Below are 15,882 nucleotides of genomic sequence, written 5' to 3' on the forward strand. Positions count from 1 at the left end.
TTGTAGTCCAGACTAGGTGGCAACCATGGCTGCCTTTATGGGTACAATGGCAGGAAGTTTATTATTCACAGAATTACTGGGTAAAACTATAGGAAAAAAAGTTAAATAAGGAAACAAATGCAGCTACCACATCTAAGGACTGGTAAGTAATGTATATTGCACTTTGTTTTTGGGGTTAGATGCATTTTAACCATCAACTACTTTATCCAAATTAAAGTCTTGGCTTTAGATATACTTTAAATAAAAGTTTATGACAGCTGGCATGTCATAGTCTGAATTAGAAAGAAATTCTTCTTATTAATATTTTAATTTTATTACTTTTACACACAACATAGTAGGGTCTCCTTCTAGTGAGTATCTGTATCCCAAGCAGTATACTCATCAACATCCCTGCAATACAACTTTTGGTATTAAAGTGGTTGTAAGGTTTTTTACCTTAATACATTCATTGCATGAAGGTAAAAAACCTTCTGAGTGCAGCAGCCCCCCCAGACCCCCCTAACACCTACCTGAGCCCCATCTCAATCCAGCAATGTGCACGAGAGCAACAGCTCTCCTGGATCTCTATCTCTTCATTCACTGCAAAAGCAGCGGGAGCCATTGGCTCCCACTATTGTCAATCACAGCCAGTGAGTCAATGAGGAGAGAGCGGGGGCAGGGCCGAGCCACACTTTGTGATTGAATGGACACACAGAGTAGCAGCTCGGGAGCGAGCCGGCTCAGGTGCCCCCCATAGCAAGCTACTTCCTATGGGGGCACTCCGCAGGAAGGTGGGGCCAGGAGCACTGGAGGGGAACCCAAAAATAGGAGGATCTGGGTTGTTCTGTGCAAAACAATGTCAAAAAATGATATTTTTGTTATTTTAAAAACAATCTGCCTTTAATATCACTTAAAGGGTAAGTGCATCTTGAAATGCACCATCAAAATCCCACCGTCACCCCCTTTCCTTTGCACCAACTTTCTTAACATAACACATTTCCTTAGGTGTCAATAAATTGAAGTTTACATTACCATGCTGCCCTTAGAACTCCCAGTATTCATTTGTAATCCAGCACCAAAGCAAAGTGGTGCCACACATTAGACATGTGCACTGCCAAAAAAATTGTTCGTTTTTCGTTTCATTTTGGGTCATTCGTTATGATCACAATTCGTAAATTCGTAATTTCGTACATTCGTAAATTCGTACATTCGCACATTCGTAAATTTGAAAATCCAAAAATCCGAAAATTCGAAAATCTGAAATAGTAACTAACTATTAAATTATAGGTATTGTAATTTCCTTTCAAATTTGTCTGTTAGTGAGCGTAACAAATACAAATTTATCCGAAGTTACGAATCATCCGAAATAATGAATGCTGCATCTAAACATATGGAACAGAACAAATTAATAATAAATAATAATAGTAAAAAGTTTTTATTATTATTATTGTTATTTATTATTATTAATTCATTACGTTCCATTCATTTGGATACGGCATTCGTTATTACGGATAATTCGTAACTTCAGATAAATTTGTATGTGTTACATTCACTAACAGCCAAATTTGAAAGGAAATTACAATACCTATATATAATTTAATAGTTAGTAATAGTTAAGTTATTATTAGTTAATTATTATTTCAGAATTTCCGAATTTACAAATTTACGAATTCACTAATTTACTAATTTACAAATTTACTAATTTACGAATGTACGAATTTACGAGTGTACAAATTTACGATTGTACGCATTTACAAATGTACGAATTTATGAATGTACGAATTTACAAATTTTCGAATATTTGGAAAAATTTGTTAAATGGGTTTTCGTTAATTCTGATATTTCCGAACTAATGAATTTGCCGAATTACGTTAAAAAACGAATTCGGAACGAAATGAATTGCACATGTCTACCACACATGACAACGGCCGTGCCAGAAGAATTTTTCACGCTAAAGCTATTACTTTCTATCTCGCCTTCTGCTGCACATGCGCCCTCTATAACGTAAGTGTTAACTTCGCTTTAAATGAAGCTGACCTTTAAATACTTAAAACTGCCCAAATCAGCAGTCACACACATAGGTTGGATTGATGCACTTGTATCTTTTTTCCACCTCACCCACTATGTAACTATGTAACCTACCTAAATATATTACTGTAAATTTTTACTTGCAAAAAAATGTCCTGGCAGAAAGGTCCTCCAGAAAAGTACGGCCCCAGACATAGAACTGAAAGTGGTGAGGGACAGTAATGCACACTGGGAAGTAGACACAGTTGAGACGTCTTTCTGCCAAGGCCTTTCAGTGTCAGGCAGGCCTGCACACTGAAGATCTTTAGAGTGGATGGGGGAATCCTCCCCACTGTGCTATTGTATTCTGACAGCAAGGAGACTTCCCCACTGTCAGAATGCACAGATCAGTGCTGAAGCCTATTGTCTGCAGTGCTGATTGAGCAGCTTTTATCCAACAGGGTGGTTGAACAGAAGTCAATTGGCAATCCGGCTACATCCTGCTGAACTGGCTGAATTTCGATCCAAGTATGGCCAGCTTAAGTATTTAAGTAAGTGGCTGTCAGTCAGGGTGGTGGTGGAAGGATAATTAAAAGTGAAGTTGGTCTTTACGCATTAAATATATAAAGACAAATATGAGATGCTTGCAGCTCTAATAAAAAGGATCCATGACAAAAGCTATTTAAAACATGAATAAAAATCATCTCACCATCCTCTATAGACACATTTCCCCTGAAGAAATATTTGCCATGCCCTCTAGACAGAACGACTCCTAGGCTGAAAAATAAAAGAACAGGTTGTGCAAAATAAGATACTTGTTTGTCTTGTTTCTACTAAGTCACATAATGTATTTCTGCTTAGCTGATCAGGTTCATTTATAATTTCGTGCAAGAAAAAAAGTACAAAAAATCACTACATTCTGTAAATATATTATACATATGTATACTAAGTTATCTCTGGTGCAAATGCATAAAGATCTTGCACCACTAAACGTACTGATCAATGCGAACTGCGGTCCCTACCCAAAAATAGGCAAGTGTTCTATATATTCCAGAGTGGTGGTGGGAGATAACACATTTGTCCTTCCTCACACACTCTACTGTGAAAGCAGGGGGGCTCGCTACACTCTGCCGGTGGAAACCAGTTGGTGAAAAACTCATCCCCTGTCTCCTTAAAAAAACAAAATGTTTAGAACCCACTTGTATACAAATATTTCAACAAGTTGGAAAAACGTTTTGTGTACTAATAAGAGTCCTCCCATTGGAAAGCCATAAATGGCCCAATCTTTGCAAGCACTTTCTGATTCAAGGATTTTGCCTAAAGTGGTTGTAAACCTCAAGCATGAGATATGAACAAAGCACATCCCTTTATAGTGTGTACTTGTCGCAATTAAAAGCATTAAGTGTCACTTCTGTCTGCTGCTCCATTTCTCTGTTATCTGCATGAATCACTTTTTTAAAATTTTCCTGACACCATGAGAAAAATGGTGACAAGGGAGAGACCTCCAGCTGGTTTACAGTCTCAGCTCTGTTCCTGTGCGCTGTGTGAAGGGGGGGGGTGTCTCTTCCCTCCAATTAGCTCTCAGAGTTCTTCTCCCTGAACTCTGCAGAGTGTAACTACAGCTCTTCACCCCCTTTTTTCTGAATTCTCAGACAAGAATATCAATTCTGGACTTTGAACAGATGTAGAGAAGAGAAGACTGCAGGCAGGCAGATACAACTTATGTAGGAGGATTTGTTTCATCTGTGTATCACCTGAGAATAGTCCCTTCACTAGGTATATGTAATGGTTTACAACCACTTAAAATAATAAAGCCAGCTATACAATAGACATGTGCATTCGTTTTCGTCCGATTTCAGGTATTTCAGGTATTTTCGTTATCGTTTTAACAAACGATAACCAAAGTTCAGAATCCGAAAAACGAAAGATCCGACATAAACAAATGCTTTATTTTCGTTTTCGTTGCTACAACAGTTCAATATAGATAGGAGATTCGACATGATGATGACAATAACAATCTGTGTCCATCAAACCTGTGGTCGAATGTGCCTAACCTTAACTCTATTAGTCCAAGATTATTCTACATAGAGAGAAAAGATTTGACGTAGGGGAGAAAAGATTCGACATAAAGAGAAAAGATTTGACATAAGGGAGAAAAGATAAATAAAAATAATGATGATGATGAATGTTATTGGCTGATTGTAACCAAAGAGGAGGAGCAGTAAAATAGCTAGAACTAAGTACACACATACTTTGGCTTATGGTGTCTGTTGAAAGTTCTAAGAAGATTCGACGGAGCAGCTAAACTATACGGCGTTGTACAGTTTAGCTGCTCCGTCAAATCTTCTTTGAACATTCGACAGACACCATAAGCCTTCAATGACAGATTCAACCTTAATTTGGATTTTCGGACGAATGCAATTTTTAACGAAAAACGAAATAAAAACGAATTTCGGGAGTAACTAAATAAATTTATTTTTCGGACGAAAACGAAATTCCGAAATATTTCAGTGTGCACATGTCTACTAAACAATAGTAATTTGTTTCCATTGTAATAATATTTGTCCACTAATCATTATTGGGTCAAATTGACATTTGTTTTTGACCACAGTGACAAGGAAATTTGAAGGAGCAGGATGGAAATTACTTCTAGAATGATCAAAAGTTTTCTTTTATAAAATTGCATTAATTTTAAAATACAATGTTAAAAGGAAACAAAATTTTGAAGTGCTTTTGTATGACATTCCTAAGTTTTTAGCATACATTGGAAGCATGGTAGCCAAAAGCTGATATAGTGCATTAACAACAGACTATTTTCCTGACTATACACCACAGGGCTAATGAATAAGAACTGAAGAAGCAAACAAAAATTAAAATTGCTACCCACAGCAAGTTATCATGTTGTGCCTTATATTTAATAGAAATATTAAACAACATCTCTGATGGGTTGTTATTGTTTTTCTTCAGGTTTTTATTAATCAGTCCCTGTAATTTCCAAGTGTCTCACCCCACCCAAACTTCTTTCATTGTGAATTTTTAAAACGGACACAAAAATATAAGTATTTGCAGATGTGGTATACCTAAATGGGGTCCCCTTGATGTCAGTGTAGTAGTAGTCATTGGTCATCACCAATACTCGTTTCTTCAAATACAAAAAAAAAATATATAAAGAAAGTGACTTTCAGAAGTTTATCCCTATTTAGAAAAAAAAAACAGTACAAAAAGGAAAAATCTCACCCCTTTATCCACAGTCTTCTTGACCTCCATAGAAAACTTTCCAGTCTTTCTGTTCACCATGGCATTTCTCAGCTTCAAACATCAAAAGATAAAATAGTAAATAGCGAGAAGTTGAATGTGATTTCTCTCAAATCACTGCATATAAGAACATTACTTTCTCTTGATGCCCATGTAACGCATATGTGTGGTGGCGGGGAAGAGGGTGGTCTTTAATGCCCACAAGCCATACATTTATGGGTTGCAGAGCTTTCTATGCTGAGAGCATGCTCACTGTGCCAAGCTATCAAAGACAGCTCTTAGTTTGTACTAATGATCGGGAGTTGGCGGGGCTGCTTTTGAAAGCAAATTTGGCATTTTAGTATATTAAAGTTGTTCATCTAATTACTACACTATGGAGATTCTTGCTCTGTTTTTGTCTTTAGTTTTTAACCCTGGAGTTCCCACTCCTCTTCCATTAATTTGGCTGCATGATGATTCCTCAACCGTAGTTGAACCATATAGTAGTGAGTATACAGCTTGTATAACAGTGTAAATTTGCTGTTCCCTCAAAATAACTCAACATACAGCCATGAATGTCTAAACCGCTGGCAACAAAAGTGAGTACACCCCTAAGTGAAAGTGTCCGAATTGTGCCCAAAGTGGCAATATTTTATGTGGCCACCATTATTTTCCAGCACTGCCTTAACCCTCTTGGGCATGGAATTTACCAGAGCTTCACAGGTTGCCACTGGAGTCCTCTTCCACTCCTCCATGATGACATCACGGAGCTAGTGGATGTTAGAGACCTTGCGCTCCTCCATCTTCCGTTTGAGGATGCCCCACAGATGCTCAATAGCGTTTAGGTCTGGAGACATGCTTGGCCAGTCCATCACCCTTATCCTCAGCTTATTTATCAAGGCAGTGGTCGTCTTGGAGGTGTGTTTGGGGTAGTTATCATGATGGAATACTGCATTGCGGCCCAGTCTCCGAAGGGAAGGGATCATGCTCTGCATTAGTAGGTCACAGTACATGTTGGCATTCATGGTTCCCTCGATGAACTGTAGCTCCCCAGTTCTGGCAGCACTCATGCAGCTCCAGACCATGACACTCCTACCACCATGCTTGACTGTAGGCAAGACACACTTGTCTTTGCACTCCTCACCTGATTGCCACCACACACGCTTGACACCATCTGAACCAAATAAGTTTAACTTGGTCTCATCAGACCACAGGACATGGTTCCTGTAATCCATGTCCTTAGTCTGCTTGTTTTCAGCAAATTGTTTTCAGGCTTTCTTGTACATCATCTTTAAAAGAGGGTTCCTTCTGGGACGACAGCCATATATATATATACAGTATCTCACAAAAGTGAGTACACCCCTCACATTTTGTAAATATTTTATTATATCTTCATGTGACAACACTGAAGAAATGACACTTTGCTACAATGTAAAGTAGTGAGTGTACAGCTTGTATAACAGTGTAACTTTGCTGTCTCCTCAAAATAACTCAACACACAGCCATTAATGTCTAAACCGCTGGCAACAAAAGTGAGTACACCCCTAAGTGAAAATGTCCAAATTGGGCCCAATTAGCCATTTTCCCTCCCCAGTGTCATGTGGCTCCTTAGTGTTACGAGGTCTCAGGCAAATTTTTTGTTATTTTCACAGTTGTTTACAAACTGTATATAGGTGTAATGCAACTGTCAGGAAAGGCTCTGCAAATGCAGTTCCGAGTCACACACGTATGCGCATGTGCCGGCCTGAGAACAGGCCAGGCAGAGGTGCACAGATGTGCATATTCGCGAACACGCAGCTGTCACTAATACTGTCGCCAAACGGCCTATTTAAACGGAGCTTCTGCACTGGCTAATTGCTGTTTGGTCTACAGCTTTCTGTGAGTGTGTTCCTGATTCCTGTGTTTGACTTCTGATCTTGACCAGGCTTGCTCCTGACTATCCCTGTCTGCTACCTGCCCTGACCCCTGGCTTGTCCCAGGATTCTGCCTCTGCCTTCTGCTCCTGTCTATGTCTGATCTGTCCATCCATTACCGACCCGCCTCGTCTGACCCTGCATCCAGCTCTTCCAACCTTCTACAGCTCATGCAGTCCAGATCATCATTTTCAGGCTCCTGCTTCCTGCTGTGCATCCATAGTCTGTCACCAGCCAAGCCCCGAGCCAATATGCCTGCCTCCAGCCGCCCTGCTGTCCTATCTGCCTGCAGCCTCATCTGCCTGTTGTCAGCTGCACCTAACTACCTTCCAGTGAATTACCGGCTGCCATCAGCAGAGACAACTAGACTGATCATAGGCTGTCTCACCATCAGTGAGTCTCATATCAGTAGCCCCCAGCCGGAGCTGTACGAGAGTCCTTCCTCTGCATGTCAGGCTCACCGACCAGGTACGTGACAGCAATATGCTTATACTCGAGTTGACATTATTTATAAAGTAACTATTGATAAAATACAAGGACATTTTGGTATCCTTGTTCCTGGCTTCCTTATACTTTGGTGGGCCTAGGTGCAGGACCACATGTGCTTTACATGTAATTTTTCGTTTTATAATTCCACTAGTTCTTAAAATGCCAAAAAAAAGAAAAAAAGATCTTTGTTGCAGTTGGCGGCCATCCAAACAAGAGATATAATTAGTACACAATAGTCTATTCAAACAGTAAACATGGCAACATGGCTCCAGAGGGTCTATAAAAGACACAGGACCCTGCAGCCGAAATTCTAAGTGGTAACCTGCATTTAAGCTGCGTCTGCAATATGCTGAATTAACCTACACTATAAAGGCTTTTGCCATTCACAAATGAGATCAATGATTGTTTATTAGCTATTCTTTGCTGCTCTATTATGAGACCTGTGCATTCCCTCACACCTATAATTTTTGAGTTTCATAATATTTTATGTGCCAGTTCTTAATTATGGACGCCAACACCATCATTAAAACAGCATGGGAAGCTTTTTGAAATTATCAGTTAAAGACACATTGTTGGATGCAATTTTCTAGTACAAAGGCCTTTGCTGAGAAAAGGTAATAAAGCCTGTATGTGAGAGGTAGGACTGGGGTCTTGGCAGAGACAGATAAAATGGAAAGCTATAGAGAGTGGGGAAAAAAACACTTATTTCTTGCTGATAGATCTGAGTTTGCATTCAAATTACAAATCATTCCTTTCAATTTTGACCACCTATGGGAAGCAGTATGTTCAAAGTATTAAGACTGGCAAATATAGCTAAGATTTGTTTCTATTCAATAAGTGGATGACTTCTAATCACCCAAGCCTAGCCAAAAAGGGATTTCTACTTTACCTATAGACCTTTATTGACTTGACGTGATAAAGATACCAGAAACCAGTGGCATCGCAAGGGGGTGGCTTTTGGGGCTATAGCCCTGAATCTGGTGCCCATAGCCCTGAGTCTCTGCAGGGGTCCCCAAGGGGAGGGGAGGCTCTCTGGGGACCCTGATGTAAGTGAGGGGCTCTCTGGGGACCCTGATGCAAGGGGGAGGCTCTCTGAGGACCCTGATTTTAAGGGGGAGACTCTCTGGGGACCCTAATGTAAGGGGGGCTCTCTGGGAACCCTGATGTAAGTGGGGGGCTCTCTGGGGACCCTGATGCAAGGGGGAGGCTCTCTGGGGACTCTGATGTAAGGAGGAGGCTCTCTGGAGACCCTGGTGTAAGGGGGTCTCTCTGTGGACCCTGATGTAAGGGGGGCTCTCTGGGGACCCTGATGTAAGGGGGTGCTCTCTGGGGACCCTGATGTAAGGGGGTCTCTCTGGGGACCCTGATGTAAGGAGGAGCTCTCTGGGGACCCTGATGTAAGGGGGTGCTCTCTGGGGACCCTGATGTAAGGGGGGCTCTCTGGGGACCCTGATGTAAGGGGATCTCTCTGGGGACCCTGATGTAAGGGGGGGCTCTCTGGGGACCCTGATGTAAGGGGGGCTCTCTGGGGACCCTGATGTAAGGGGGTCTCTCTGTGGACCCTGATGTAAGGGGGGCTCTCTGGGGACCCTGATGTAAGGGGGGCTCTCTGGGGACCCTGATGTAAGTGGGGGGCTCTCTGGGGATATACACTCACATGTATATTACCGTATATACATGTGTATGCCTGCCCAAGCGTATGACTTTCTTTACTACGCTGCTATGGGCTCTAGCCACAGATCTTTTGTAGACCTAGCAATGCCCCTGCCAGAAACACTGAGAAGTGACGCTTGTGGGTACATTTCTATAGCTTAGTTATTATGTTGCTATACTTCACATATTCTTTCAAGCTATAAATCAATAAGGTTGTCATGGGTGACTTTTGTAGCTTTGTAGCTTTGAAATATACCAAGCAGCAAGGACGGAAAAGATTAGTTAAAAAGCTGAAGATGACATCAAGAAATAGGTCCCTGGTCTGTAATTTATCTTACAGCTTAAAGTGGAACTAAACTCTCCCAATCAACATCAACTACTGTCAATCTACTATCCTTAGTAAATAGATAGGAAGGTATATTATATTTGCTTATTTTAAACTTTTTTTTTTTACATTTCTTCATTTGATTCCTGGTTTCTGTCTCAGGCCAAAATTATGTCATACATCCCAAAAGTCTTCATGGGCATTTTTTTTTTTCAACTGGATGCACACTCTCCTGCCTGCATGCCTGAGCTAAGGGCAGCTGGATTCTAGGAAGTAAATACTACATGCATCTAGGAGGCCATCCACGGAGCCCAAACTTTTTCAAATTTCCACGGACAGCCACGGTTTATATATGTCATTTTATACATGGGGATTACTGCCTCAATCTGTGCCTCCCAGGCTGAAAAGGATGGAGGGGAAGAATCCATCCATTTCATGAGTATTTCTTTTTTGGCATAGAAAAGAAGGAAGGAAATTAGTAATTTAAGATGATATGGCCTCTGCTCATCATCATGTATCCCCAGCAACGCCATGGCCGGCAAGAGCGGAATAGAGGTCTGCAATCTGGAGTTCACCTACAACCTTAGTCCAAAATAGTGCAACAACTGGGCACTCCCAGAACATTCACTACGATCATTTGCCCCAATAGGGGAGGGTTTTGGAGGGTGGAGGGTGGACAGTACTTGTTGAGAATGGTACTATTAACCTTACGTATTGCTTGCGGGTTTTGCATATTAATTTCCCTATCCTCAAATATGTAATCTACGTATGTAATGTATTGTACTCTGTTGAATGGTATTCTGTAACTCTGATTATCTGTTACAACAATAAAGCACCGCTGTTTTTGTTAAAAATACTACATGCATCACCTTACTCAAGATGTCTGTGGCTGGAAATACTATGGGGGTGTTTTTCAAAGTGATTTCTCAACAAAAAAAATATGGAGACATGGATAGATGGGTAAGTTTGTTTTGAATATAAAAAATTAATTAAATAGCATTTTCAGTCTGTGGTGCTCAGATACACTTTATCTCCACTCTTTGGGTATATTCCGACGTGTGTCTAAATCTCCCTTTCCTCTGAAGCCCAATCCGCTGTCAGATCACACCTCAGAGGCTACTGACAGGCAGTGGGGAAGCGATGTGACCTGCTGTTTTAATCACATTTTTGCCAAAAACATGCCGCAGCCACATGCATTGCACACGGTTGTGGGGCATTTGTAGTGCTTCCCCATTTGCTTCAGCATGTACCGTCTGGCAGGTGGGCTGCCCACCAATTGTTACATGTTGGATAACTTTGCAAGGCATTGTGCCAGCGGCATGTAAACACCCCCATCCGCTGCCTATTTCAGCTTGGGGGGTGGGGGTTGTCAGGCAGCAAAAACACAGCTCAACCGCATATTTTTGCCACGCCCTCCCAAGCGCACATCTACATGAAGCTTCAGTAACTTGACAATATCTATATTAGAAAGGACTAACCATGCTTGTACTGTTTACAGACAATAATATACATTTTCCATATGGAAACAAACCAAGCCAATCAACCAAAAAAAACAGATAAGCAGATCTAGCCATATCTCTGTATACACAGGAGTTGCAGTGGTACCCATGCTACAAAAAAAGAGTACTCTTGAATGGGGACATATAGGGGTTGATTTACTTAAGGCAAAAAGACTGTGCGCTCTGCAAGTGAAATTGCTCCAGAGCTTAGTAAATGAGCAGAAGCTCTGTTGACTTCCATCATCCAATCATGTGCAAGCAAAAATGTTTTTTTGTTTTTTTCCATGCACATGATTGGGTATTCTTTGCAAACGTTTACTAAGCTCTGGAGCAGCTGCACTTGTAGAGGGCAACTGCACTTTTCAAAGCCCTATTTTTAGCGCTGCTGTACCGTCGTTCTTGTAGCTGTATTCGGCCGCTAGCGGTGCGGTTTTAACCCCCGCTGGCAGCCGAAAAAGGGTTAAAATCCCTTGTACAGCGCGGCTATAGCCGCGGTATTGCCGCGGTATAGCCGCGCTGTCCCATTGATTTCAATTGGCAGGAGCGGTTTAGGAGCGGTGAATACACCGCTCCTTCACCACTCCAAAAAAGCGGTTTGCAGGACTTTTTTCACCTCCCTGCCTGCGCACCGCTTCAGTGTGAAAGCCCTCAGGCTTTCACACTGAACAAACAGCGGAGGCTGTTTAGGGGCGGTATTTTTAGCGCAATACCGCCTGCAAACCGCCCCAGTGTGAAAGGGGTCTTAGTAAATCAACCCCATACTGTTTACATAGCAGGTGTTTTTCTTTTTGTATAGGCTAAGCTTTTTGTAAAGTCTAAGCTGCCATCTGAAATTTTACTCATCATGACTAAAGTCTTCTCTTGTTACAGTGACCCTCTCTATTGTTTAAACCTCTGGGTCTTCCAGCATGTCCCTGATACCTCTCTGGGCTTGGCTGGCCTTTAAAGTAGTACAGAGGGCGGTAAAGTTATGTCTAACCCTTTTGGTTGCATGCACAGCAAAGTAGATGTTCAAATATCCATGTGCATGTCATTATTTAGCATTACTGAAACCAATCATTGTTTGTCAATATATACTGTATGGTCCTTTAATATTTAGATAAATAACAGATCTTTTAAAAAAAACTTTGAGCGTATGCCCTTATATTTTGTGTTTCTGAATTCAAACTTCTATTACATTCAGCTTTAGGCAGGAAGGGAGTGTAATCCTGGCGCCTGTCCATTCTGCGTGACCTAAAAACCGTGACAAAAGACAATCAGCTTAGCTATGCTTCCCTATAAACCCAAGCAAAGGGTGAAAATTATTTTGTGCAATTTGGTAAATTCTGGCTAGAAACTTCAACAGTCAAGTTTTCCTTTACAAGTTTCCAGCACTATGCCTGGCTGAAGGGGAGAATAATCAAGCTGAGTAGGTGGTAGTTTGCCGTGCCCATCTGGATCATAAAGAGAAACGTTCAATCCCAGAGATTTACAACTGCGTGGAGCCTGAATACAATCCAACGATTCCTCCCTGGGCGCATTTATTGTATAATTAGGAAAATAAGAAGCATTTTTCTTGATGGCTCAATTCATATGAGAAAAGATAATGGTTCCGTGGGATCAAAATTGGTAAGAGTGGTATATAAAAGAAGTCGCCCGCTCCCTGGGGTATAGAATGCTTTTAAGCCATTACTGACTTAACAACAGGAATTAGAAAATCGACTTTCAAGGGGTTTACCTCTAAAATGTGACATTGATTTACTCATGCCTGTTGTTAGATAACTAAGGACTTGAAAGCATTCTATTACATAGCTTGAGGAAGGCTTCCTTTGCTTGGATTGTAAGGTCCACCTCGCTTAGATGCACCCAAATAAACAAAAGGGGTGTCAGAATCTCTATTAATGTAGAAGCCCTATCAATTTCTAGCTATGCTTAAAGCAACTGAAGAAGATTGTGTTGCTACACTGTGTGCAAACTTCATTAAGCCATATAGCAACACATCTATACACATGGTCATTTAACCACTTCCGGACCGCTGTACGCCGATATACGTTCTAAGTTTGAAGAGGAATATCGTTGTTATGGCAGCAGCTAGCTAACTGGTATCCTCTTTTTCGGCCGGCGGTCCGGTTTCCTTTAATAGTGGTCTCTGCGGTGGATTTGCCGCAAGATCACTTTTATCGTCGGCGGAAGAGAAGGGCCCCCCCCTCGCGCCGTGCTCCAGTACCCTCCGCAGGCAGCGCAGGCGATCGGATGTTTCCCCTTGCTGGGTATGGAGACGAGTGAGGGGAAGATGGCCCCCACACGTCTCCATACAATTGCAGGGCGGAAGCTACATCAAAACGTCACTTCCGCCCATAGCTCTTAAAGTATCGCCGTGATTGTTAGAGTGAGAGCAATAATTCTAGCCCTAGACCTCCTCTGTAACTCAAAACATGCAACCTGTAGAATTTTTTAAACGTCGCCTATGGAGATTTTTAAGGGTAAAAGTTTGTCGCCATTCCACGAGCGGCGCATTTTTGAAGCATGACATGTTGGGTATCAATTTACTCGGCGTAATATTATCTTTCACAATATAAAAAAAAAATTAGGCTAACTTTACTGTTGTCTTATTTTTTAATTTAAAAAAGTGTATTTTTTCCAAAAAAAGTGCGCTTGCAAGACCGCTGCACAAATACGGTGTGACATAAAGTAATGCAATGACCGCCATTTTATTCTCTAGGGTGTTAGAAAAAATAAAATGTATAATGTTTGGGTGTTCTAAGTAATTTTCTAGCAAAAAAAACTGTTTTTAACTTGTAAACAATAAATCTCAAAAAGAGGCTCGGTCCTTAAGTGGTTAACTACCGAACACACTTTTTGATCTATCAACTATTTCACAACTGAGGTGGAACTAAAGCCTTTTTTATGAAACATGTAGAAATGTGTGAACACTGCATGGGCTCTTTTGCAATAAAAGCTCCTGTTCTGCCTGCCAGAAATGTTTTCAAGATTACAGCCAATCAAAATGTCTGAAGATGGTGAACCCGAATAAAGATAGGGTGAACGTGTCAGCAGATGTGATGGAGGCGATCGCAGCATATATGTTGCCCATTCTTGCACAACATGACTAAAGTCCACCCAGCACAATGTGAATTTAATTCCACTTTAAAGTGTATCTAAAAACTTTTTTTTGTAGGTTTTAAAATTGTGAAAAGGGTTTGTTTATTCTCTAGGAAGATTTAAGCCAGCCATGGATGGATCGAAATTCAAGCAGTTCAGCAGGAACCGGACAGATTCCGAATGATCTATGGGCAGGCTGGTTGATCACTGGTGGCAGCTATAGCAGCCTGCAGTGGCCATTGTATTCTAACAGCTGGGAAACCTCTCACTGTTAGAATACAATAGACAAACGGGAGGGATTCCCACCACTGACTGTGTTGATGGGGGAATCAAGCTATTTTCTTTCCTTCAACCCGTGGTTGAAAGAAAGAAAATTGCATAATATATGGCCTACCTTACTCTATTTCAGGGATCCTCAAACTACGGCCCTCCAGCTGTTACGGAACTACACATCCCATGAGGCATTGTAAAACTCTGACATTCACAGACATGACTAGGCATGATGGGAATTGTAGTTCCTGAACAACTGGAGGGCCATAGTTTGAAGAACCCTGCTCTATTTGTTCGATTGAGCTTTCTCTAGGACTGGAATTTAATGTAAATACTTGATCTGGTGAGAAACGTCTATGGGAACATTTCCCTCACTTTGTAAAGATTTCCTCTCACTTTCTGTTGTGCCTGCAGGACATGAATCCCATAATGGAATAAAACAGTTTGGGGCTTTACATGTACTTTAAGGACAGCTGTAACTTTGGTACAGGTTGCCCTTTCATTCAAGCTCTCACCTCCCTGAATGCAGCCTAGTCCAATACTTACCTTTCTCCCTAATCCAGAAATCTTCACTGTGTGGCCCTGTTGGGTCCTACTAATTCTGCGCATGTCTGCCATTTATTCCTACAGGGAAATCTGTTCTTTGCAGGCCCAGTAGAGGCCACCGTGAGTATGGTGTACCTTCAGGTGGCTCTTGGCCTACCTATCAAGTTTAGCAGATAGACAGCCCAACAGCTAACCAAAAGAGGTTACATGTCAGGCTGACAACACTGCTGCCTATTGCGAGGCAATGGCTTAGTGTTGTCAGTCTGTGACAGGAAGGGCTATATATTATATATACAGTGGGGACGGAAAGTATTCAGACCCCCTTAAAAGTTTCACTCTTTGTTATATTGCAGCCATTTGCTAAAATCATTTAAGTTCATTTTTTTTCCTCATTAATGTACACACAGCACCCCATATTGACAGAAAAACACAGAATTGTTGACATTTTTTGCAGATTTATTAAAATGAAAAAATTAAATATCACATGGTCCTAAGTATTCAGACCCTTTGCTCAGTATTTAGTAGAAGCACCCTTTTGATCTAATACAGCCATGAGTCTTTTTGGGAAAGATGCAACAAGTTTTTCACACCTGGATTTGGGGATCCTTTGCCATTCCTCCTTGCAGATCCTCTCCAGTTCTGTCAGGTTGGATGGTAAACGTTGGCGGACAGCCATTTTTAGGTCTCTCCAGAGATGCTCAATTGGGTTTAAGTCAGGGCTCTGGCTGGGCCATTCAAGAACAATCACGGAGTTGTTGTGAAGCCACTGCTTCGTTATTTTAGCTGTGTGCTTATGGTCATTGTCTTGTTGGAAGGTAAACCTTCGTCCCAGTCTGAGGTCCTGAGCACTCTGGAGAAGGTTTTTGTCCAGGATATCCCTGTACTT

General features: G+C 41.4%; 1 protein-coding gene across 3 annotated transcripts in view; it reads right to left on the minus strand.

The window, feature by feature from the left end:
• The window catches only part of CACNA2D3 (calcium voltage-gated channel auxiliary subunit alpha2delta 3), a 1,508,837-nt gene that overhangs the window by 396,963 nt on the left and 1,095,992 nt on the right, over positions 1–15,882 (minus strand). For all 3 annotated transcript variants that reach the window (XM_073592282.1, XM_073592284.1, XM_073592285.1), the window contains 3 exons: positions 5,224–5,295; positions 5,067–5,128; positions 2,696–2,763 (listed from right to left, as the gene is read on the minus strand). In XM_073592282.1, coding sequence (XP_073448383.1) covers positions 2,696–2,763; positions 5,067–5,128; positions 5,224–5,295 — 202 coding nt within the window. The remainder of the gene's footprint in view (positions 1–2,695; positions 2,764–5,066; positions 5,129–5,223; positions 5,296–15,882) is intronic.

Source organism: Aquarana catesbeiana, linkage group LG07, assembly GCF_042186555.1.
Source record: "Aquarana catesbeiana isolate 2022-GZ linkage group LG07, ASM4218655v1, whole genome shotgun sequence".
In the NCBI taxonomy this organism is placed as follows: Eukaryota; Metazoa; Chordata; class Amphibia; order Anura; family Ranidae; genus Aquarana; species Aquarana catesbeiana.